The 25,413-nt window shown below is 41.8% G+C and overlaps 1 protein-coding gene across 9 annotated transcripts; it reads left to right on the top strand.

The window, feature by feature from the left end:
- Positions 1-381: 381 nt before the first annotated feature.
- Positions 382-24,986, top strand: RABGEF1 (RAB guanine nucleotide exchange factor 1). 9 transcript variants are annotated; one of them, XM_084299690.1, is made up of 11 exons: positions 382-488; positions 10,143-10,328; positions 12,644-12,810; positions 13,746-13,865; positions 15,962-15,982; positions 16,869-17,038; positions 18,609-18,690; positions 19,522-19,654; positions 20,060-20,151; positions 20,501-20,757; positions 21,727-24,986. In XM_084299690.1, the coding sequence occupies exons 2-11, from the start codon at positions 10,150-10,152 to the stop codon at positions 22,123-22,125; spliced, it is 1,620 nt and encodes a 539-aa protein (XP_084155816.1). In that variant the 5' UTR covers positions 382-488; positions 10,143-10,149; the 3' UTR covers positions 22,126-24,986. The 9 variants fall into 9 exon arrangements, with proteins under 9 accessions (XP_084155816.1, XP_084155815.1, XP_084155817.1 ...); XM_084299689.1 differs by lacking the exon at positions 382-488 and adding an exon at positions 965-1,063; XM_084299691.1 differs by lacking the exon at positions 382-488 and adding an exon at positions 965-1,063 and having other exon boundaries at positions 16,872-17,038.
- Positions 24,987-25,413: the final 427 nt, after the last annotated feature.

The following is a 25,413-nucleotide window of genomic DNA, read 5'->3' on the forward strand; positions in this document are numbered from 1 at the left end:
TGTGCCATGCTCTGAAAGAAAGTTGAGTTCCTGGATTTGCTTGGCTGGCTGCGTTCAGAAGTGTTCTCCCTCCGTTTCTGAAGTAACTGAGCTGCCCTTTTTCTTGCTGTTTGTCCGTCTGAGGTGAGACCTGCTTTCGCAACTGGATGTCTCTGCTGACTGGGGAAAAAACACGCCAAGTGACAGCACTGAGTAAACGAGAAGGGAAAGAGGAATAAGTTTTAAATAGCAGCAGCTCTTTCTCTTTCTGCTGCAGTCAGCATAAGTGCACACCCCATGGCATTCGTGGGAGCAGTCTGAGCTGGAAAAAAAAACAGTTTTGATTCAAAAGCAAGGCGGCTGTCGGATGCTGGTTTGCTGTGGCTGAGAGGAGAACGGATGGCGCTGCGCGGCGCAGAGGAAAGAGTGCAAGAGGAGAATTTGAGGAGGACGTTGGAGCCCCTCAAGGATGCAGCTCTCTTCCTAGCTCCAGCTCGCGTGGGACACAGGTGCTGTGAAGGGTCCCTGAGGTGCTGCCTGATGTCCTGTCCCTGCCTTCGTGCTCGCCATGCAGCTAACGAAACATCAGCCTTTCCCTGGACCGTGTCTCCCGGCCCTGTGGTGCTTAGGGCCATGGCTTAGCGGGTGACACTGGTGGCCGGGGGGACGGTTGGAGCAGCTGATCTTGGATTTCTCTTCCACCCTTAATGTGATTCTACGATATAGGGCGATACTCTATGATATAGGGCGATATTCTACGATAAGTGCGATTCCAACCCTTGGGCTGAGGCGGCTGCTGCTCAGGAGCCTCAAACACCCCACCTTTCCCTCCCCCTTTCCTCCTACGACCTTGCTTCTCCATCCTCACCCCTTTTCGTCCCTAAATCCCCTCTCCCTGCCCCTCCTGCCCCTCACTGGGGCCGAGCCCCGGAGCCTCCTCAGCGGGGCCCGGCCCAGGAAGCGACGTCCCCGCTCTTCCGTGGGCGGCCGCTGCGGGGAAGGAGGCGCAGGGCCCGGCCGGGGCCGCTTCGGGCCGAGGGGAGCGGAGCAACGCGGCGGGACCCGGGGAGGGCCCCGGCAACCGGTGAGACCCAGCCCGGGCCCTGAGGGGACCGGGACCGGCCCTGGGGAGCCCCCCCGGTGCTGGTCAGGGCGATGCCACCGGGCTGAGGGGCGCAGGGCCCTGCTTCCCTCCCCGTGCGGCTCCTAAGGCTCAGCCTCTCTTAGAATCTCTCTCTTTTTTAATTTGTTTCCCAATTTTTCTTTCCGTGGGTACGGTTCAGTCATCTCGTTTTTCTTTTCCGTGCGTGCGCTGTGGTGGTTGGGGTGGGAGGCGTCGCCGGTAACTTTTGCAGCTCGGCCCCCGCCGCCTGTTCCCCCTTTCCCTGGTGGATCGAGGGGGTTTTGGCTCTTTGCTTGTAAGTTGGACGCCTTCTTTTAAAACAAAATCCGTTCAACTCAAGCCAAGCGGAGTTTGCAGGGCACGTCGGATGCCAGGCGGCGCGTTTTGGGTGCTTTTGTGGGTGTCCGTCGTCGTACGAGCACCCCGGGTAGCGACCAAGTCATCGCCTTGAAGCAACGCGTCCATATCACCCAAAAGGGTGTGAAACGCTGGGAGATGAAACACTGGAAATCGAAATACTGGGAGACGGAACACTGGGAGACGAAATACTGGAAGATGAGTGACGAGCCTGAAGTAACCAAAGTGCTCACGGGGGTGTGGTTCGACGCCGGTGTATTAATTTTGCTTGTGCTGCCCTTGTTGGGCGCTGTCAGCGCTGTGACGGGCGCTGAGTCAGCTGGGAGGGTTGTTGGAGGCAAAACCAGCCCGTTCCTTTGGGCTGAGCGGGGTCTGGGATGTTTTTGGGGGAAGTTTTGGGAGCAGGGTGCGTTATGGCGGTTGTGCTTTGCAGCTGTTACTGATGAGGCCCCGCTGTACCGGTCTGCTTGGCTCTTGTAGTTGTGAAACTGTTCATGAAGTGGTGCTTTGGGCTGGCAGCACCCGATGTTGGTGCTTGGGGCAGTGTGCTGAGCACCTCCTGGTCTTCTGGAGCTACCTGGGGCTCCTTCTGTATATGATTACATTGTGTTTTTTTTCAGGGAGAGGATTAGGAAGAGAATCATAGCTCAAACGGGTGTTTTGCTGACCCAAAAAAACCCTCAAACAACACACAATGGAAGAATAGGAATATAAGGCTAATTACGCTAATTCCTGAGATCACTTTACACCACAAACAACAGGCACCTGAGATGCCTTGAAGTATTTTGTTGAGGGTGCAGTGAGCTTGCTTTTTAATCTGCACCCAGGTGAGTGTGGTTGACGTTGGCAGAATGAGCAAAGCCTGTAGAAGCTGCTAGCTGCTACCCCTGAGGAGGTTTTAGAAGTTCTAGGTAATCCTCTTCTAATTTGAATTCCAAGTCAGGCTGTACAAGGTGATTTTTGGATGTTTCTTGTGACTTCGTTTAGAAATGCAGGTGTGAGCCATGTGTAGGTGGGGAGATGTAGGCTGTTAATTCATCAGTCCACGCTACTCCTGGCAGAGCAGTCGTTAAGAATCTGATGTGGACAAATAAAATTGTAGCCTGAAGTCTGTATTGACGTTGGAGGGGGGAAAATGCCTTGTCCAGTCTTCAGTTAGTGAACTAACTTTCAGATTGTGAGCAGTGTGGGTTGTTGGAGCCTCCTGACCATTAGGCTCCTGACATTTGAAGCACTGGTTGCAATTTCCCCTGCCAAATTACAGTACAAGACTGTGGTCGTTTCCAGGTTGAGCTCTTTGTCCGTAAATACAGTTAACAACTATTTCTTTTCTCTAGAACATTAGTCAACAACCTGTGCTGTGTATACTAGGAAGCAAATGTTATAGCTGAAGTTTCTTAATTGCAAGAAAGATGCATGCTAAATTTGTGAAGACATGCGATCTCTTCTCCAAAGAGAGCTCCTCTGTTTCTTTCCTAATTCTTAGCTTGTCCAATGGCTTTTGTATTTTCTGTCAGTGACTCTTAGATCATCCTCGCCCCACCCTTTCCTTTGGAGGAAACCAGCTCATGTTTAATTAGCTTTCTGTTAATTACACACTTGAATGTTTAAGGTTGCGCGTGAGTCACGACTATTTCAACACTTACCTGGCTCTGAAGGACGTTGTGGCATTTGGGTCGATGGGTGTTCTTTGCATTAAATACTTGGCTGATGGAAGAGAGGAGGATGGCTCTCTGGGTAGTTTGCAAGTTGGTGTTTCAGGGTGTTTGCTTTCAGATATTTCACTTAAAAGAATCATCTGCTTCTTCAGTTACCAGTGCTGGTAGTGTTTTGTACCATTTAGCTAGAAAAGATGCTTTCTTTGGCTTTTAAGTTAAGGCAATTTATCTGTTTATGATCACTTTCATTTGGGATGCTGCAGTAGCTTCTAAAATCGATGTGTTATTTTTCCACAGCCCGGATGTCCAGTTGTTAGAGACCTTAACCCAGTCCCACCCCTCTGTTTCGATGCCCTTCCTAGGCTTCCTTGTAAGCTTATTTTCAGGGACTGAGCTTCCATCCAGCTTCAGGTGGGACTTGCTCCTCTCTTGATCAGATGGGAAGTACGGTGCTGTTCAGCCACCTGAATTATGCATTTGGAGACTGCCCCAGCTTTGCTGCTTTTCCTGCTCTAAAATCCCATGCCTGGGTTGGCCATAAATGGGTAGTTTCAGCGGGTGATGCTGTACCAGCCATGCAGAGAATGCTCTTTGGAGCACTTGGATGTTTTTTTAATGAGAAGAATTACTACGAGTTGTTCATTAAGTTCTCTGAAGGCTTAAACTCGGAGAGCCAAATAGCATTTGCTTCAGTCCAGGGGAAAGACGGGTGTAGATCGCTGCTATGAGTTGTGCCAAGGTTTTTTTTGAGAAGACTCCATTTCAAGAAACAGAGTAAAGTGATGGGAAAAAACAAGGAGGAATTCAGATGTCAGGAGACAGCGTTCTTTATTTTTTATTATTTTAAAATGCTCATGTTCTGCTCAAAAGAGCAGTAGGCTGAAATATGCAAGCCCAAGGCAGTCTCATACCTTGTGCCAGACTGCCCGAGTCTGTTGTGTGAGGTCTTCTCCTGGTTACAGATGTATTTTAATGAACTTTGGTACCAAAACTGAAACTTGCTTACAGAGCACTTGTACAAAGCCACTGCTTTTATTTGCAGGGTTTGCACGCAGAGTTATTTAGAAGCTGTGTTTCACAGCCCGTAGTAATTATATGTTGTCTTGCAATTGCATCTTAATAAAGGCACCTGTAGGTTGAGACCCCCGCATGATAAGTGAGCCTTTTCAACCAGCTCTTCCATCAGAGGTGACCTAAGCAATCCAGGACTAATAAATAGTGTATGAATAATTCAATAACTTGTCCTTCTGGCAGTGATGTGGTCTGCATGGACAATAAAGGTATCTGCTTGCCTCCTGGGGCTCTGGGAATTAAGGTAGGTGCACATTAGAAAGGAACAAGAAAAACAAGGCAGTGGTGGCAGACCTAAAGATAAAGCCATGCTGCTTCCAAGCCTTATTGCACGAACAGTGCTTTTCCTAAAGCCAAAGCTATGCCTGCAGCCTCTGCAAACCCCAAAGTGTTCTGAAAATTATCTTAGGTTCATTGCTGAAAAGAACGTGTTACGTAAGTGCAGTCTTTCATGTATGCATTAAATCAGTTCTTGGTGACAGCTCCTGTTTGGATGAGAGGTGCCCCTTCTTTGTTTTACAGCGAGGCTAGGAATGCGCTCGCTCTTTGCTGTCAGTTTGATGCCTGCTTGAAGACTTGTGCTATGAATTTTTCCAGCTATTTTGCAAGCTGCTCTGTGTAGAATACTGGGTTATAGCCTCTCGCTGTTGCTGAGAGCCGTGAGCCTGACATGAAAGGTGCAGCGTTGTGGAACGTTGCTTGCTGCTACTTCCCTGCCCTCTACAGCATACTGGAAAGATGGCCTGAGGATTTATGGCCTTATAATTGACAGAGAGTGTGCTTTTGGGAATCTAAATGGTAGGATTGTTTGATGTAACTGGCCTAGAATCAAGGCATCGTGTGATTATCAAGTGCCTGCAAACTTCTGAGCTCTCTTCTTATCCTCTGAGTTGTGAAGCAGCTGATGGGGAAGGTTGTGCCCGTAGTCCCGGGGGGGTGCGATGGCAGATCATCAGAGAAATGAGGTGGAATAACACCTGGCTGCATAATTCAGTGCCAGTGCAGCCTGGTTCCTTCTGCATCGGTGGTTTTACGCAGCAGCAAACCAGACGCCAGTGGCCGGGCATCCAGCCTGGCGTGCACAGGACTGGATCCTTGAGAGGTGGAAGGTGAGCTGTAAGCGCGGTGCTGCGCTTTGCTGGCTGTTGTAGGGTGCGTTCGGGTGCTTGTAGGTATTTCCCAGCCTGTGTAGGTTGTAGATTGCAGGTTGCAGATGTTGCCTAAAGACGAAACGCGTTGATAAAATCCCTTTGTAGGTTTAGATGTCTCTGTAGTGCTTGCCATGAGAGACTTGGGCTCCTGAGGCCTGAAACTGAAAATCCTTGGAGGTTGGAACGTGTTTTATTGAGCACCCACACTCAATGAAAACTGTCTTGGTTCAGGTCAACAGAAAAGATTTCGTAACAACACAAAGCCCCCTTCCAAACAACCTCAATGCTTCGGTTCTTTTTCTCCTATGGTACTTGTACCAAAATATGTTCCCTGTGTCATGCTTGTCCTGTGTCTGCCTAAGTAAACCTTCATAGATAGACCGAGCTGTGCGACTTCGGAAAGTGATGTGGCTGTAGGCCAGCAGCATGTTGCAGAAGAGTTGGTTTTTCTGGTTTTGGCTCACACGTCTGCTTCTGTGCCTGCGGTAACCGAATCCCTGTATTGTTTCCCCAGACGTTTTTCACTTGCAGCTATGACAAAGTCATGGAGGAACTGCTGGGCAAACAGCTGGCTTATCCCCCGTGAATGATGTGTTTCCATTTTCTGAAGAAAGCTGCGGTTCTCTGGATATTCTTTTGGATGCCAAACTTGGCAGGAGGCACCTGGGGGTGTGAGGAAGTGCTGGGAAACCTCCGAGCTGGTATCGCACGCCTCTCAAAACACTTGCTCAAAGTATGTGAGTGCTCAAAGTCCTACTGAATAAAAGGAAAAAATTAAATGAGCTTAGGAATAATAATATAAAACTGTATTGATGGGAAGATGTATAAATTTTAGAACGAATTGCATTAAAGGAAGTAAAAAGCTATGTCTGAATTAAACCGTACCATCTTCTTATGGACTGGGCACTCTAACAAAAGTATGCAAGGATGCTGATGAGAAGGCTGCGCAGGGAGATCCTTCTGACCTTTCAGATCTCCCTTTCAGACCTTTGATGTGCAAGTCTTCAATCCACCCAGCGTGACTGGTGTCTTGTGCTTCATCCACCAGCGGTGCGCAAGGGTCCGGGTGTTGGGCACGTGTCCAGCGACCCCCTCGGGCACACGTGGTCCTGCTGGGGGCAGTTCAAAGACTGTGGGCATGGCGAGCAGCTGGGCCTTTCTCCATTTCCAGTGTCAGAGGAAAACGGCAGGGCAGAAGCTTTTACTTGCAAATAAGGAGCATGGGGAAAAGGATTTTACAGACTTTTTTTTTAGCATCAGGGAGGTGATGCTAATTAACATGGATGTGAATCTTTGAGGGGTCTAGTACCAGTACAGAAAATTCTCTGGCGTGGTATTTATGAGGAAATCTGTAAGAAGCTGTCACTTCTGCTTTCCCTGACTACATTCACAGCTGAACAATTTGCATTTTTTGAGCAAAGCAGCTTGTGAGTACAAATAAGCCATTTACACAGGCATTTGTTCCTGGGAGGGAGGAGCAGTGCTTCTTGCAGCTGTTGAGAAGTTTTATTTGGGCTGCAGGAGCTGCAACGAGGATGCTTGGAGCAGGGCATCTCTCCAGATTGTGTAACTTCAGCTATCATCTTCTGGTACTTCGATCCTTCTTGATTATTAGCATTATTAATAGAGCCTGACTAGAGGAGAACCCCACATTTGTTCTTTCTTTTGGGTTATGAGCTGAGCTTTGGGTAGTTGATACATTCAGGGTGTGAATGCAAATAAAAGGTCTGGCCATGCAAATCCATCGAGGAGCTGGGCTTTGGATACAGAACAATGCACCTTTAGTTGGAGAAGGAAGGAGAGATGGGAACAGAAGAAGGAGAAAGAACTGAGGACCCCAAATGCTCTAAAAAAAAAAAAAAAAAACACTTTTAGGAATGACAGATCTTTCGTTTGCAAGAAAGCTGACCTGGGGTGGATTGTTTAGATTAACTCCTTGGGTTCAGTTTATTAAAATGTAAATGCTGCCACGTGAAACATGGCTGTGAACCCTTTCTGTCTTTAAAGGAAAAAGCCGTGGCTCTGAGTGCAGCATGTGACTTCTGCACATCGATTCAGCGTGACCTCCTTTGTCCTGCCTCCCAGCCTGATGTAACTGCAACTGGAAATACTTGAGGGGAAGAAAAAGAACAGCTCATTTTCTGGTGGCTTGGCTTCGTGGCTCCTTGCAAACCTCTCCAGAAAGAATACAAAAAAAAACAAATCTCGTTACCAAGAGACCTGCTTCGCTCCCTCCTGTGCAAGCTGCTGAGCTGTGCCTCTGAGCAGAACCAAATTTTTCATTCTGGTGGGGTCAGCAGAATGCCAGAGGTGGTCGTGACACCAGGATGTGGTTGAAGCCCTGTGGATATTGAAAGCTGACGTGTGTGTGTGTCGGTGGAGGGACAGGAAAGTGCCCAAGCGGCACAGAAGCCGGGGTGTGCTGCCGGGCTGTCAAAAAGCCGGGTGTCGATGTGGGTTTAGGCAAGAAGATTTTATTCCAGTCCTTTCCTTTTCCAGAAATCCAAGTGCCCAAAGCACAGTGCTTTTCGTTAAGTATAGCAAATATCTCGGTTATGGCACCGGGTGACAGAATCCAGTTGCAAAACTGTCGTGACTTTGACCCTTTTAGTGGGTGATAGGATCAGAGAGAGCGTTTCCTTGCGTGGTAGAGATCAGTGTAAAATCTCTCTGAACTTTGTGTTATGAAAAGGGTTTTATCTGCCATGTCTTCATAGCTCTCTGGCATTTATAACTGAGACATCCAGGCCCGTCAGCTTTGCCATGAGTATGGAAAACTGTTTGTGCAGTTTTTATCTCAGGCAAGAGAAGGCTTTAATCAAAATGCTGCTGCAGCTTCTGTTCTGGGAAGCTGTCCCTCTAACCCCCAGGTCAGCAACAATTGTGGAAATTGCAATCCTTCACTTCCCTGTTCTTTTCAAAATTTTTTTACAGAGGCTGTGTGTGGCGCTCTGAGAAAGGGCTGCGCTGCCAGATACTGATGATGTGCAATTCCCATCCCGTTACTCCATTTAGCTTCAGGTTGTGCCGCTGACAAAAATTTGATTGCTAATTTCTGGTGCCTGATGGACCGTCAGTCCGCAGTTCTGTGCGCTGTCGGCAACGTGAACACCTCATTTGAGGAATCAGAAAATGAAAATAGCACAGAAACAAGGATTTTTTGGAAGGCAGTGAGGGAAATAAAGCTCTAATACTTAAATTGTAGTGTTTTTCTAACCTAGGTCTCTACAATAAAACTATTTTTAAGGTTATTTTTAGAAACTCATTACTTTTTTCAAAGATAAAGATGTTAGAGGAGGGAACCTTAATACTTACGTAGATGAGATGGAATATTTAATTTGTTCCTCCCTCGGAGAAAATCATACGTTTCCCATTACTTAAAATAGCTTGTTTAGATGAACGGGGAATGTTTAACGCTATCAGCCTCTTCAATTAATTGATCATATAGGATTCAGCATGGAATAAAATTGCTGTCGTAGAGTGGAAAACTGTCTTTGGCAGTGGCAGTTGTGCATCTCACTGCTGTCCTCTGCTGAATGGCCCCAGGAAGGACTGGGGGCCCTTTCCAAGGCTGTCGAGCAGCCGAGCTCCCGGGGGTGAGTGACCTTTGCTGGGCAGAAATGCCAAAAAGCAGAGGACTGCGTTCTTCAAGCATATGGACTTCAGGGTTCACTTGGGGAGAAACGAGATTGCTCTGACAGCTACTGATGTTCTTTATTTTAAGGAGATGACTTTTCATCTTGCTTTTCACACGTGGCACCTGAAGGAACCTGAGCTCACCTTCCCTCGGTGACAGCAGGAGGGGAGCAGGTCCCAGGGACGCCTTCGCTAGTGAATGCAGGAGCAAGAACCTGAACTGCCAAGATGCCTTCTTCAACTAACTGAAGGAGCACTGTAGGGGATCCAGGGGTGAAAAGGGGCTGAGTTGGGGGCCAGACCTGCCCTCCTGCACCCCGTGGTGTTTGTTCTAGTGTCTGTGTATGTCAGTAGTGCGATCCTGGTGCTGGTGTCTTCATGTGCACACCTGAAACTCGCAGGTGATCCTGTGCTGCTGTTATCCTGAAATGAATCCAGCATTTACAACTGGCACCAAGTAGCTGGAATGCCCTTGGGAACAAGCTGGCACGTGGGCTGGCTTCTGTCGAGTAAAAAAAAAAAGAAAGGGGAGGGCTGGGTGGTGCAAAAACAGTGTTTTTGTTGTGGTCACTATGGGAATTCTGTAGGGCTGGGTGCAGATGCGTAGCTTAACCCTGCGGTAACCTGAGCACTGAGTGAAATGGAGATGCACCTCATCCATGTTAACATACCCTGCTGGGATCCTTCCCTGTGCTCTGAAGATACATCCCATGGAGCCAAAGATGCCTTCGCTGAGCTCTCACCGGTTTTGCCCTTCGTGCAAACAGCCTGGGTGCAAAGCTATTTACGCTTTGCCTTACCGAGTCCTCTTTGGGGATGGCAGCTCTGTGTTTCGTCTTTCCCCTGCTGCTTTGTCCCTGCGTGGCTGTCAGAACAGCGTGTGGGTGAGCTCAGAGACGCGTGCCATCACCGGACGGCTGGCAGTGCTGGGCTGTTCTCCCGGCCAGCTGCCGAGCCCTGTTTGCAGGTCACAGCCATGCAAACGTATGCTAATGCTGCGGCTGCGTGCTTATGTAACTGCCCTTCCTCCTCTGGAATTTCCCGTGTCACCATGGGACTGACTGCTCAATAATTAAAGCAGGTGACTGCTTTCTAAGAGAGGAGCCTTCAAACGGCGGGCTGTTAGCTAGCAGGTTTCTGGCTTTTAACCCTTTTCTCTTTAAACAGGAGGAAAATGAACCTGAAATCTGAACGCAGAGGAATTCACGTTGATCAGTCGGAGCTCCTGTGCAAGAAGGGATGTGGTTACTATGGCAATCCTGCTTGGCAGGGCTTTTGCTCCAAGTGCTGGAGAGAGGAATACCATAAGGCCAGGCAGAAACAGATTCAAGAGGATTGGGAGCTGGCAGAGCGGTAAAGAGCCCTCTTTATGCCTTCGTCTTTCACAGTAGGCTGACTCTACTAAATACTATTCCTGTCTCATGTTTTCTAGTCCTACTTGGCTCAGTTTCATCATCAGTGCTCAAATTTGACCTTTCCAGCAAGAATTAAAGTAGTCTTTTTGATGCAGAAATTAATTTTTATGACATTCTAATTTAAGACGTTTCAAAAGAAAGCCTGAAGTAACAAATGTAAATACACCCCCAACCTCTCAACAAATACTTTTGACCTATTTGCATACTGAAATCTGTAATTCTGACTAGCAGTTGGAAGGGTCAAAGTGACAATTTTGATTAAAATCCCTCTGCCTCTCGAGATGGCAGTTATTGTGTCTTGAATACAGCCAGCATGGTGGTTTTATGTCTCAGCTACTGCTTAAAAAACTAATTTTAGTCTCAGCTGTGGTCATTGAACAGACTTCAGGGTTAAACCCAAAGGCATCCAAGCTTTAGCTTTAATAACTGAAGCAATTTTTCTAAGCATGTGTTTTCTGCAAAATGGTTTAGTTTTTCTAGTGTGATAAATATCTGACTCTGAAATTGGGAGTTGAGAGAAATCTATGCTTGACTGAGAAAGTTAGAGCAGCCACAACTGCATTTTTTTTGGATTTGGGTAGAAAGTAAAACCAACATCCAGTACCTGAGAAAAGTGGAAAGCATCCTCTCGCACCACAACTGTACTTTGTGCCACTTCCAGGTGTAAGCTACGTGATATCCACTCAAAGTGAAATGCTTCAAGGCTGCATGAATTGCTGAGATGAGGCTGCATGTTAACTCTCTCTAAGAGCCAGTTGGCTTGAGCTGGTCAAGATGTTTGTTCACATGGGCACAGATTCTTTGCATATGCTTACCCTAATGTATTAGTGGTATATGCTGGAACTCTAGGAAGAAGTACAAATGCCTGAGAAAGCTGAGTTTAGAACGCTTTGGTGAACTTGAGTTACCTAGTGATAAATTAACCAAGGCAATTTAGAAAAAAAACACCATGAAGTGCAGTTTTCATATCAGCCTGCCTGTAGAAGGTGATATCTGTGGAAGCTCTCTGTGTTTGAGTTCAATCTTATGATTTGGAAGCCTGGGTTTTCTGGCATCTAATTATACCAGAACCTTCTACCTTAAGCCTTGAAGTAGTGTGGCTTTTTTTTTTTTTTTTTTTTTTTTTTTTTTTAACTGTCACTGGAACAGACTAACTGCAAAGATAGGTAGAATGAAGTGCCCGAAACTTGTAGCCTAATCAGAAGTTTGCAGGTAAACTGCTGAGTACAGCATAGGGGATGTGTCATTTTTTTTCCTGTCATAAATTTGGCTTAAGAATTTTATTATTACTGGAGCAGATAGTTATGCTGTCAGTATGTAACTATGTGCAGTAAAAATGGGCATTTCTGAAATTAACAGCTTCAGAAATTCAGAAATTTCAGAACGTTTCAGAAATTCTTTAACAGCTTGAAGAGCAGTGTAATTTAACCCATTTTAATTCTCCTGCGTAAGGAGAACAGTAACCATAGGAGAGACATACGAGTTCTTCAATCTCTTGTATGTTAAAGGGGGCTTGGTCTTTGCAAAGCACTGTTAGTGTTGCAGGGAAGTGGTCTGCCTCATTCATTCAAGCAAGCATATGTATTTCCACGACTTTGAAAACAAGTTATGACAGCAATAATCTGTTCCCCAGAATAATTTTAAGATTGTGACGGGGTATGTCACTTGCTCAGTTGTGTGCCGTGGTTTTTTATCTTCAGTAAGATGATAAAGGAAGATGAGCGACTCTCTGTGAATGGAGAGATATGGTAACGGCTGATAAGAACAGAGGGGTTGTCTTGAGATAGCCAAGGCATATTTGGGGTTGAAGGGAACTGTATGTCAGTTGATGAAGACATCTCAAAATAGAAAGTAGTTCTGGTGATGTGCAGTGAAACCCCCAAGTGAAGGACGTGGGCAGGAAGTTGGCTATAGGAAATGCTCCCATAGAGCTGAGGGGAAAGACTACCTTTGTGGGATTCAGGGCTGTGACACATTGGGAAAGTGATTGTTGTTATACTTTGGTAATGTCAAAAGGGAGGAGACTGTTTAATCTTCCCTGGCTATCTTAAGTCTTTCCTCTCTTTCCCCATTACAACACGGGAAGAGTGGATTTAATGTAGTGAAGGGATGTGCAAGAGGAAGCTTGAAATGCAGGTGGGCATAGAGGAGAATTGAAATGTCAGAGGAGTGAGTAATTTATTGCACAGGATATTAATTTATCTGTGCTCGCATTAATCAGTTAAATGAGAACTTTTTGCTTTCTCATCTCAGGCTTCAGCGTGAGGAGGAAGAAGCGTATGCCAGCAGTCAGAGTACCCAAGGGGCGCAGTCCCTGACCTTTTCAAAATTTGAGGAGAAGAAAACCAATGAGAAAACACGGAAGGTCACTACTGTGAAGAAGTTCTTCACTGCTTCCTCCAGAGCAGGAGCTAAGAAGGGTAACTTTTCCACTTTGTTTTCAATGGTTCTATACAACACATTAAGTTAACAAGTATTTTTGACAGATATATTGTCCTGCAAGGCAGGGTAACGCTCTGTGACTTGACTTGAAAAAGTTGGGGCAACGATGCTTCTTGAGAACTACTTCTGTATACAAAGTCTTACTGAAAACACACAAAAATGTGAGCTTTTAGGTGTTGCTGAGTGGCACTGCTGAGTGAAAGTATCTTGTTTGTGTGACACATGCTCGTGCTAGAATCATGAGTTGACCATTGTGTGATCCTGTGGTTTAGAACGTGAACTTAAACTCGTCCTGAAGAAAATGGGAGACAAGGTACTGACTGTCAGTCATTTCCAAAAAACTGGAATCAGCATTTCTGTTGCATTTAGACATACAAGGTATCAGGTGATGCTGCCATAATTTATCGCTTCAGCAGCTTTAACAGGAAAATTTGAATGTATAAACATGGTGCCTTTAAATGAAAATAAATGTGAAAGGAACCTTGTAGTATTTACATGTATGTGGGTTGTGAATATCAAGTCTGTATTTGGCTGAATGTTTGTTCTGGATCAGGTGTACAAGTAAGAATGATTAATGACTGATGCCTTTGCATGGCAATAACTCACATGGGTGAAAATTGTAAACCACTAGACTGGAGGAGGAATTCCAGAAGAAAAATCAACATTAATGTATTTTAGCCTTACAGGTGATGCATTTCTTTAATAAGAATTTTTAAACAAGTCTCTATTTCATCTTAGAATTTGTCTTGGTGTATAAGCAACAGATGGCTAAATGAGACATTCAGCTATGTATGAAAACCATTTTTTACGTTCATTCTTCACACTTCCCATATTTTCTTTTTTTATCCCATTCGTCATCTCTCCTGACATGCTCCTGCTCTTGGTGTCTTGCTTGCTTTTGCATTTATTTCAGCAGCTCAAGAGAAAATCGTTAAGCAAGGACATCTTGGGAGGGAGCGAAATGCTGATAACATTCTCAGGGATTTGAAGGAAATTTTTACTCCCTCCTGGGAACTGGCTTCCCCTACTGAAGGTAATGCAGCACAGCTTGAGCAAGCTGTCTGCTTGGTTTTAGTAAGCTTACTCTTTAGTTGGGCTTTGCAAAATACAAACTAGGGTTGTGCCAGTTATAACCTGTGCTGTTGAGTGTAATGGTGACCAAAAGAAATAAAAAAGCAAGTCTAGAATTCTGAAGGGAAATTGAATCTCTAAACCAATTGTGAGCTTTTTGGTAGGGACAGTACAGGAATAAAATTGAAGCTTCTTTCTGTTCTACCTTAGCTTGACACCTGAACGATTATGCAGTTTCCAAAAAAAAAAGAAAAAAAGAAAAAAAAAACTACCACAGTTTGTAAGAAGTAGCTGGGTCTTGTGCTGCTTCATATGTTTATCAAAAAATAATTCCAGGTTGCAATTATAAAACTGATTATAAGTTGAAATGACTTCAATTTAAGAGTTCACGCTTCAAGAACTTTTACATCTTCAAAACATCTCCGGATGTTTGCTATATTAAGAAGACAATTTCATATCAAGAGAAGACAGGCACGCTGGTTTTATTTAAACCCAAAAGACTCCAAAACCGCTGATGCAAACAGCTTTAGGATCTTATCCTATGCTGTTTGCAGTTCTGACATGGTCTGCTTACTAAAGAAATTTGTAGATGTACCATGTCTTTATTTCGCAAATTATACGAAGAGTATGAATGCATGTGTGTAGCAGAGCTAACGATAGGGCTTACTTCGTATTCTTTGCTTGGACTCAGATCCACGACCGTGGCACAACCATAGTGACTCACTGGAGTGCTAATGTTCTGCTGTGACAACTAGCATCTCAGTAGAATGCCTTGAGAAAGATTTTAATATGGATACTGCTTATTCTTTATAAGAGATGATCCTTTCTTAATTCTTCCTGTACTTTTAATTTTAGCATCTAGTAGGTTCTCTTGTTCAAATGGAATTTCTTTCCTGCAATCAGCTTCTTTGTAGTTAAGACTTGATTCTTTTAGAGCACGTGAAAAAGCTGAAACCGTTTTGTTGCTGAAGCTACATTTGTTCCTGCAGACTTTAATGCTCAGTGCATATTGTACAGATTCAGTTTCCTTAAAAAGGATTTCAACACAAATCAGTGAAGTTGCTGTGTTTGAGTGACTACCTGATGTTCTTGGTGTGACTCAAGTCAGGTCATTCTAACGTTCAGTTTTAATACCTACATTAGCAGCAAACTTGCATCAATTGTCTGTATCTCTAGTATCTAAAACCTGTTTTAAATCTGCAACTAAAAAGTTCATATCCATACTCATTGAGCTGAAATAGCAGAACGCAGTTCTTTATTTTTATGATATAGTGAGATCAATGTTGAAATTTAAATAAATCTTCAGTAGTTCTTTGAAATAAAAACACTAATTGTAGGGGAAAAAATGATAATTCTACCCTTTTGAATGTTATCCTGCTTTCTTCGTTTTATGATTTTGAAATTATGCTCTCTACTTACTGATTACTTAGTATTAAATGTGACAAAAGTCAACAGTAATTCTTGCCCCTTCAGCTTGAATGCTGTACTTGTGCTTTGAATCTTAGGTGTAAAGAAGACTGAAGGAAATTCCTTCTGAAAGTGTTCTAGTATAACTGGAATGGAGGTCGATTCGCACTTTTTATCTTTGTTGCTACAGTTGTAGCTGTACATTTGTATAACTTAAATAGCAGAAATGGTCTAATGGAACCAAATCATTATCGAGAGAAGGTTATGCTGAAGCCTAGAGGCATTAACAAGCCTTGTGCTTTGGTCAAATGATCTGTTTGTGTTAGTCACTGGATCGTACAGCTCTGAATTCACTATAGTGCTGTGTCTCTTTAAAAACAAATAACAAAAAAAAATGAAAAAAAAAAAAAGCTACTTTGAGTCCAAATTAAACACATCAACTTAAATATACTAACTCTTTTTTGCTTATGTGAGAGTTCTGCCTGTGTGCTCCTTGAAACAAGGAGCTCTTGTGCATGTTGGTATTTTCAGGTTGCAAGATATGTTTGTACCCTTTTGATTTTGAATATTTTCATGTTTTCTGTTTCTTTGCTGCTTGCTTTTCATCATGTTCATGTACATCATCTCTATTCAATCCTTCATTTTGAACAGTGTTGGCTGGCAAATTGAAAGGTGGGTGAACTAAACTTTGGTAGGGAAGGTATTGGATCAGTACAGTTAACTTCCAGCGTATATCTTGGAAAATCAGATGTGCTTGTGGGATAGCCCTGTGGTTGCAGCTGTATAAACTTGCAACCAGTGCTGGGTGCACTCTGTATACCTCCTCCCTTCTCAAGGGCCAAGTGGGTTCTTTCTTGAGCAGATGCAATGCTTCTGCTTTTGCTAAAACACAAATGGCCGAGTTCTCATTTACGCTGCAGGTGTGACCCTGTGGCACCAACTGCCTAGCCAGAGGGGCTGCTGTGTTCTCACCAACCTTATGCTCCTTTTCCTTGTTTTGTGCTGCTGCTGGTGCTCCTGTGACCTTTTCAGTAAGCCAGTCTGGGGAGCTAATCCTCCTGAAAACCCCATAAGAAAGACTTGTTTCTGACTAGGAACCTAGAGTTGCTATTCCCTGAGCTAGGTCATGAGCCAGTTGAATAAATGCTTGTGTTGGTGGAAGTGCGGGAGCAGGAATGTAGAAGTGAGGGACTATGGAAATGGGACCACACCATTAGCTTAAGCTGCTGTGGAGTCCCATCGGCAAACCTTGATCTCATATGGAAGGATTTTACCTAGGAATGGAAATGTAAGAAGTCTGAAGGCAAACAAACGTTACAGTAATTTGCTAATATACGAAGACCGGTACTATAAATGGGGTATGTGGCTCTAAGTGTTTCACTTCTCTAGGAAACTAAGTATTTAATTGTTCCATTTAATAATATCCAATATTTCATTGCTAAGAAATAGACTGCTTTTTCATCTGCAAGATAAGGGGGAAAAATTTGAAGTCGTAAATGTTTCTTGAATTCATACACCAGTGTGAAAAGGCTAATCTGATGTGTCCAAACTTTCCCAGCAGAGATCCAAGAATCCAAGTCTCCCAGCCCTTCTATAAACAGGCAGGCTAGCATCGAGACAGATCGAGTATACAAGGAATTCATAGAATTTCTCAAGACATATCATAAATCAGGACAAGATATCTATAAGCAATGTAAATTATTTTTGGACACAATGAATCATAAAAGGGTAAGTGATTTGCATGTCTTTTACTTAAACTGGGGAAATTGATGAGAGATGGAAAAATTGCTGCACTTCTTCCAGCAGTTTTTTAAGCAATGCATACAGGAGTTTTCAGCTGGTGTGCTTAGTCAAATTGAAGATGAATGCATTACTGTTTGTAGGTTTGCTATGGTATATGCTGCAAAACTCAAACTTCAGTGTCTCAGGTATCTTGAGAGAACTTTCTTTTGCATCTCAGAGAAATTAGTTCTGAAAGATAAAATGCCTATTGAACAAGCAATCTTTTTGATAAACATGATTTTGGGAAGTAGTTCTATATTACATATTCAGTTTTTAGATAGCTTAATATCTTAGATAGATAAAAAGATTTAGATAGATAAAACGGTACAAAGATAGAAAGGGAGGTGTGCAGGTTGATACTGCCCTCTGGGGAAAGAGGGTGACTTGACTACTTTTTTTATAGGGAACATGGGATATATTCAATTTCTCAACATAAAAGCTTAATTGCTCTTGAAAGATTAATGTATCTTTAGTGCCACCTATGGTTTAAGTAAAGCAGTACAACTTTTTATCCCCCTTCCTGTTTAATATGCAGCTGTTCAAATGATACCTTCAAATGGGACTGGAAATTGAAAGGGAGTTCTGATGGAACCTTACGTGCATTCCACTTTGAAAACATCTTGGATTTTTGTTTCTTTTATTTTCTTTTAAAACTGATCTATTCTGAGCGTAGAGTTTGTGAAAATAATTATTAGCTACAAACATTAAAGTTGTTCTTAGTTAACTGGTTCCTTGACAGTTTGTGCTAGTCAAAGTAGTCTTTCTCAAAACTTAAAATTTGCTACTACTTATAAACCAGGTGTAAAATGCAGCACTGCTGCTGTCAGAGCTGAGACTACATGTTTGAGAGCTGTCTTGGTTTTGGCCTTAGAGAGCACTAAGTTCTCTCTCCATCTTTTTTTTTTTTTTTTTTTTTTTTTTTTTTTGAAATGATGGTTTTATGCTGCCATTCAATGGTGTAAAGTGACTTAAGTATAGTTAACTTTAATCTTTCAAACATACATTCTGTTCTTCGTTAGCTCAATTAGTTAATGCCCAAAAGACAATGTTATTTCACAAATGATGTGAATATGTTCATAGTAACTTTATTATTAGATGTGTTTACTTCATAGATACTCTTTCAGATTTGTAATTTACATTCCTTTTTTTTTTTTTTTTTTTTTGGTATACTGAATATCATAATTAAAAAGAGACAAAATTGGGAACAGGCATTCTACTTAAACAGTCTACATTGTCTTCTCACTGTTACTCAGAGATGTGGCTGGGGAAAATGACGTTGCATCTGTCTGGTTCCATTGCTAATACACAGCTGTTCAGCAAAGAACCATAAATCTTTCATATGTTAAGGAGCTAGTCTTGGTTTTTCATATTTTTGAATATAATGTAGCCAACATAAACATCTCTAAGGAGGATATATTTGCATTCTTAGACTGTTATTGCAGCTGGACACTTGCCATCAAAGGCATTTTTGCCATTTCTTCCACACATGCACGCTTAAATCAATTTTCTGTTGCAGGACTTAAGTATTGAGGAGCAATCTGAATGTGCCCAGGACTTCTATCAAAATGTAGCAGAGAAATTACAGACACGCTGGAAAAGTATTGTGTTCTTCTTCCTCTTATCCTAGTGCTAGAAAAAAAGTAATGTTTTGAGGATAAAGCTTCTTGCATTTTCAAGTAAAAGCAAAGCATTCCTACCCACCTCTCAGAGATGGTGTTAACAGATTCTAGTCCGGTAGTATCGCTGCACTATTCCCAGCAGCACCATTTCTGCAAAGTTTTACAATCTAAATTATTTGTTTTTGCAGATTTTTCTTTAAACTCCCAATTAAGATGGTTCAGATGTTTTCATTTCCTGTTTTAAATTCAATGTTATTCGTTTAAAACTGAGGTTGAGTGTGTAGCCTCAAGCCAATTAGCAGTATTATTATAGTGTTATCACACTGCTAATACTCAAAAAGCCAATGAGAGGGGAGTGCTTCTGTTGCAGACTGCCTTTCTGTGTCTGGTATGTAAGTGGCACATCTTAAACACACTTAAGGATTTTTTTAGAGAGATAAACAGGCACAGAGGACTTTGAGGACCTCATTGGATTTATTCTCAGACTGTTTTTCAAGAAATATTCTTGTAAGCTACAAACAGGTGAACCTAATTTGCATGCTAAATGAACGTGCTTCATTGGGAGCCAGTGCATGTACCTACCTTGGTACATCATTACAGTGTTCTTACCATTATATTTTTGCTTCTGCTGTAAAGAGTGAAAATACTCCAAGTATATCAGCTCCTTAGCAACTCAAGAATGTTTATGAGAGTTGCCTTGAGTCAATGCTGCTGTTTTGGTGACATTAGAACCAAACTGTATTAAATCTTCTAAGCAGTCTAGGAATACTATGTTTACTGTGTTGGGTGTGGGGAATTTGTACCTTTCAGTGCCCCCTGAAAAAGTTGAGAAAGCAATGGATCAGATTGAAAAATACATTATGACTCGACAGTATAAATACGTATTTTGTCCTGAAACAACTGATGATGAGAAGAAGGATCTCGCCGTCCAGAAGAGAATCAGGTAAGCCTTTCAAAGAAAAACAGCTGAGTAATCCACAGTCCTGTGAAAGGGCTCAGAGTCAAGCATGTTAAAAGTCTGTTGCTGTGCACAAAAAATTGGCAGGCTTTCTAAACAAAAAGTTTTAAAAGCATTTTATTTTAATAAATAGAAGGAATGAATAAGATTAATAACGAAAGGTCTACTTCACTAGCAAAATAAATTGGTGTGCTTTTGTTAAGTTAAAGCAAAAAAAGGAAAATATATTTTTTCTGGAAATAGTAAATTACTTCAGTGGAATAAACTGGCTTATAAATGTTCTAGTGCGTCACACAAAGCACTCATTGTGCATTGAATTCAAGAAATAGCTGGCTTCCAACATCTGAATGTTACTGGCATGGAATGGTTTAATGTTTTTTCTTGTCATAGGGCTTTGCACTGGGTAACTCCACAAATGCTGTGTGTTCCTGTCAATGAAGAAATTCCAGAGGTGTCTGATATGGTTGTAAAAGCAATTACAGGTTTGTGATTGATGAAGTTTACATTTACAGTTTTAAATTTCAGATCTCCTATTTGGAGAAATTGTTATCTGCTGTTCAGACTTTTACATTTGCAGTAGCCTTTGTCGTATTGAGCTAGTTTGTCATCTGTGAAGCAGGAATAACTACTATCAGTGAAGTGCTTAGTCTTACCTAACTTATTTGAGATGCTTGGACTGAACCAAGAAAAGGCTGAATAAGCAGGTACTTTAATGGAACATCAAGCACCACAAGATAGAAAATAATGCATTTTTAGTATTGTGTCCACCTCATCTTGTTCAGGTGGCTGTTTCTGTGGCTTTAATGATTTGAGAACTTTTCTGTCTTGCAGATATTATTGAGATGGATTCAAAGCGTGTGCCTCGTGATAAATTAGCATGCATCACCAAGTGCAGCAAGCACATCTTTAATGCTATAAAGATCACAAAAAATGAACCAGCTTCTGCTGATGACTTTCTTCCAACACTTATATATATTGTTTTGAAGGGAAACCCACCCCGTCTGCAGTCCAACATCCAGTATATAACACGATTCTGTAATCCAAGCAGGTTAATGACAGGAGAAGATGGCTACTATTTTACCAATCTGGTAAGTGCAGGAACAGTGTTGACACTTTACACAACAACAGTATCTTTCACTTAGATACCAGAATTTCCTGTAAATGCAAACATGGTATAACATTGTAGAAAGAAAATTAAAACAACTCTTCAAATAGTGCTAAAGGTTATTTAGGGTACAGCAAGCTCTTTTGCTATGTATCTCTTCTTTCTTTTTTTCTCTGCTTTCCAAATCAGAGAGTGTTTTGCTCCTCACAAGATGGAACCCTTTATTGCACTGTCTGATGCAGAGATTTAGGCATACTTTTATTCTGTGAGGAGATGATACTTTTTATTCCTAAAATCCTGGGCTTGGGCAGTGCAGTTGTTACAGATGCAGAATTCCCTGTATAAGCCCATGAGAGTTTCCCTCTTGAAAGGACTGCAGAATTGTCACGAATGAGTGGAGGAAAAGAGACTTTTAAAAGTATTTGTTTATATTATAATTATGAACTTGACTTCTCTGCATTACATCTTAAAGCAAGTCTTGAGGAAAACATATACTTGAATGAGATGCTTGGGATGTTAAAAATTCTTGTCAGTAGGAGGAGAGCATCCATGAGGTAAGATGGGCATCTCAACATTGCTTCTTTCATGAAATGAAGAGAGCATACCATATCTCAGCCGATCACATGATTAAATGTTATCCACCAAGTCAGAATAGTTCAGCTGAAACTGTATCTTCCGGTATCATTCTGTGTTTTTGACTTCTTCAAATTTTGGGAGGAGAGAGATGCATGTGAACTGTCTGATATAGCTAGCTTCCTGAAAAGCTCTTTATGAATGATCTGTTTAGACACAAAATAATTGGTTTTTGGTCTAACAGTTTTACTGGTGTAACAGCAGTTACACCAGTAATAAATAAATAAATTATTACACAGTAATAAATAATTAAATAAATAAATAACATACAAGTTCCAGTCTGTAGCTTGTGATGATGCTGACTTTGTTTTGTTCATAGTGCTGCGCTGTGGCCTTCATTGAAAAACTGGATGCTCAGTCTTTAAATCTAAGCCAAGAGGATTTTGATCGTTTTATGACTGGTCAGACATCCCCGAAGAAGCAAGAATCTGACAGCTGGTCACCTGATGTGTGCCTGGGTGTTAAGCAAATGTATAAAAACTTAGATCTCCTGTCTCAGTTGAATGAGAGACAGGAAAGAATTGTCAGTGAAGCCAAGAAGCTTGAGAAAGACCTGATAGATTGGACTGATGGAGTTGCAAAGGAAGTCCAAGATATTGTTGAGAAATATCCATTAGAAATTAAGCCAAAAAATCAAGCCTTAGCAGCTATTGACTCTGAAAACGTGGAAAATGACAAGCTGCCCCCACCATTGCAGCCTCAGGTTTATGCAGGATAATTAAAAGTGTTAACTTTGAAGAGTGTCATTATTCTCACCTAGTACTATCCCCTTCTTGGAAAGGGAAGTAAATTCAAGGCTAAAAATCAGATGAGCTTAAATCAGTACATTTTTAAAGGTACATTTTTTTGGTTAGGTGTAATAAATTGTATTTATTTTAGTCAATTAGATTTCTATTAGGCTTTTGTGAGTTTTTGAAATGAATTTAAATTTTCTACACAAACAGTGTAATTTTTAAGCAACACTCGTCCATTGACATATTTCCAGAAAGCTTCCTTCTAGGCATGCACTTAAACATTTTTAATAATTAGTTTAACTTACAGATTTCGAGTTCCAGCAGAAACTTGAAAGATACCGATGTTAGCTTGGATTTATTCTGTAGCTGTAAAGATGAAATATATATTGTAAAATATGTAAAATTGTAAATAGATTTAAAATCTAATGTCTGGGTTGTGCATGACATCTCGTGTATTAGTGAAAATGAAATATGGAAGTGTTCACATTAGCACCTTTTGGTTAAATCACATTGCAGTATAAAGGCAAGAACACTGCTAGTGTTTCAATAAACTAGATGGTGTAGCTGATGAGTCAGAGAGGATATTCTTGTAATGATTTGAGTTCACAGTTATTGCCATCTAAAACTTGACTTTTCTTCATGTAAACATTCTCTGTTTTGTCAGTATACCTGATAGCCTTCAGTGGTGTGCATCAGTGCTGCTACCACTTTTGAAGAGAATGTTGAGCCAGGCTTCAGAAATAGGAGGGAATATGTTGAATAAAAACTGCATCATGTGGAACTAAAGGGGGAGGGAAGGAGGTAATGAAAGAATTGTGCCAAAAGGGGCTTGCTTTTCTGGCATTGCCTAGTAATTTCCATCACTGGGCTAGGTCTTGATTGATTTTTTAACAATCCTGGTCAATAAATAAGTTCATATAATTGGAGACTGCTTTTTAGCAGAAGTATGAGCTGTTGCTCTGAGCAGAAAAGTGCACTTTATTTTCATGAAACATCACTGTTCAGATCTTCAGTGACCCTCTTTAGCAAGAGAAATTATCTTGCTAAAGAATTAAATGTTGAGATAAACACAGCTTTATGTCGCTAAAAGTCTAGATCAGTGTATTTCGGGTTAAGAGCTCACTCTGCAAAAAGTAACCTCTTGCAATAGAACTTTTTTTATGCCAGTGAAACATTTTATATCATTTTAAATATCTCAGTTAATCCAGTCTGCCTTGACTTGTTAGTGTACCTGAGATATCTAGCACAGAGCTATTTAGCTTGAACTGCAATGTTAAGTTGTTACCATCAAGGAGGGAAGTACCTACCTCTTTTATGTTCCACTGCTTTAAAAACAGATACTTTAAATTTGCACTGCAATAATTTCAGACCAAAACTGTGTTTTGTTCCTTTTTGTCAGCTATGTACGAACTATGCATTCCTAGTGTTTCAAAGATAACCGGTTATCCCAAATTCCTCTGATATGGTGAGGCAATGAGCTAGTCAGATGATCACAAGAAATTGGATTATTTAATTTACACATGTGCCACTTGCCCGAATTATGTAGGATTTGACCAGTGCTTGCAGTAAATAATACTGCAAAGTCTTTCTTTGTTTTATAAATACTAGGTGCTAATTCTGATATCCAGGTACACAGGTTGGGGGGTGGGGATTAGCTAATTAGCTATTGTATAAATTGCCATGTTTAAATAAACGTGTGTACATCATGCCTTTGTTAATGAGTTCCCCAAAATCTTGTCACTGGGTTTTGTTATGCTGTTAATGATTAATGTAAACATAATTGTGACTGATTCTGGTATCTCTGTGTCTAGGGAGGGAGAATTCTTAGTCATTCAAGTGCAAGTCTAGGTAACAATGTCTTTTTCTTTGCAGAAAGATCATTGTAGTGATTAAGTACTTAAGAATGACTTGCCTGGTGCATTTGTAACTAAAGTATCTCCAATTCATATGCCATCTTGTTATCAAGCCACTGAAGTAGGAGTGTTTTGGCAAACAAATCCTCCAAATCCCTGTAAGGCAGGTAAGATGGATTTCCATATTCCATCTAAGAGTCAGCAAGCAGGAGTAGAGCACTTTGCTCTCAGCCATTGTGTAGCCTGGGCAGCAGCAAAAACTCTGGGAGCACCTCTCCCAGGAACTTGTGTTCTGGTGTTGAGTAACTAGACTGCTGTAAGGCATTGTCAATATTTTATTAGGTGAATGAACCCGTCTGTAGGTAAAACAATAAATAGTTTTGCCTAAAAGTAAGGTAGTTCAGTTGTCAGAGTAATAACTGCAGAATCTCTCTCCAGTGTTTAAAATTCAGAATGGGCAAGCCACTGTGCTGAGTATGCTGAGAAGGTGAAGATGCTGAGCTGGAAGGAGCCACATCAGTTATAGATTATGAATTGTCTAGCGCGCTGTACCAGGTGGGGTTGGTGCTTGATACTGGGCGTCACTGTAGTATGAGATGCTCTGGTCCCACAGATGAGGTTGAGATTGGTTAGACACTAAGATTAAAAAAAAAAAAAATCTAAGTTATGAAATAGCTATAAACAAGTTACTAGTGAACAGGAGAGTTTAATTGAAATACTGTCTTAAAGTGAATTGGAGTAACAGCTGTTGTGCTTTGGTAAGTCACAGTATCAGATTTTATTTTTTTTTTCCTAACAGCCCACTGCTAGTTCTGTATTACTGAAAAGGAAGACTGTGTGTCTTATTACCAGGAATCAGAATTTCTTGTAAACTACTTTGCATGTAAGCTACCTATTTATTTTGCTGTAGTAAAGAACCTATTTTGGAGTAAGTTCTGGTTAATTAAACTGTACTGTTTCACTTAACAGAGTTATGAAATTAAACTGATTCTTCTACCCAGTTATCAATGTTCACCAATCTTCTGGTATATATATTTTTTTCTTGTGGCTGGGCATCTTATGATTCAGGTAGAGAAACAAAGACAGAAGCTGATATGTATAGATATTTAATTGGGAAAAAAAAAAAAGTTTAAAATCTGGGGGGGAGAACTAGCAACATTCCATTTAACAAAGAACTGCACCTTGGAGGCTTATGCTACAGGGGCTGCAACAGGGGACAAACAGGTTTGACACTTTGTCGTGGTATGCAGTAGGACCGTTGTGGCCTTTTGTCTTATCTCCAGCCACCATCCTTTTGTTAGACCTGTACAAAACTGGTGTATGTTGTATGAGACTTCTTTCTCCTCAACTGTCTGAGAGGCTTGCCAAATATGCACTGACACTACGACCTCCTGCTTTCCAAAAGCCTCAGTCAAGGAG

Source organism: Netta rufina (genome assembly GCF_964035555.1).
Source record: "Netta rufina genome assembly, chromosome: 21".
NCBI classification, from domain to species: domain Eukaryota; kingdom Metazoa; phylum Chordata; class Aves; order Anseriformes; family Anatidae; genus Netta; species Netta rufina.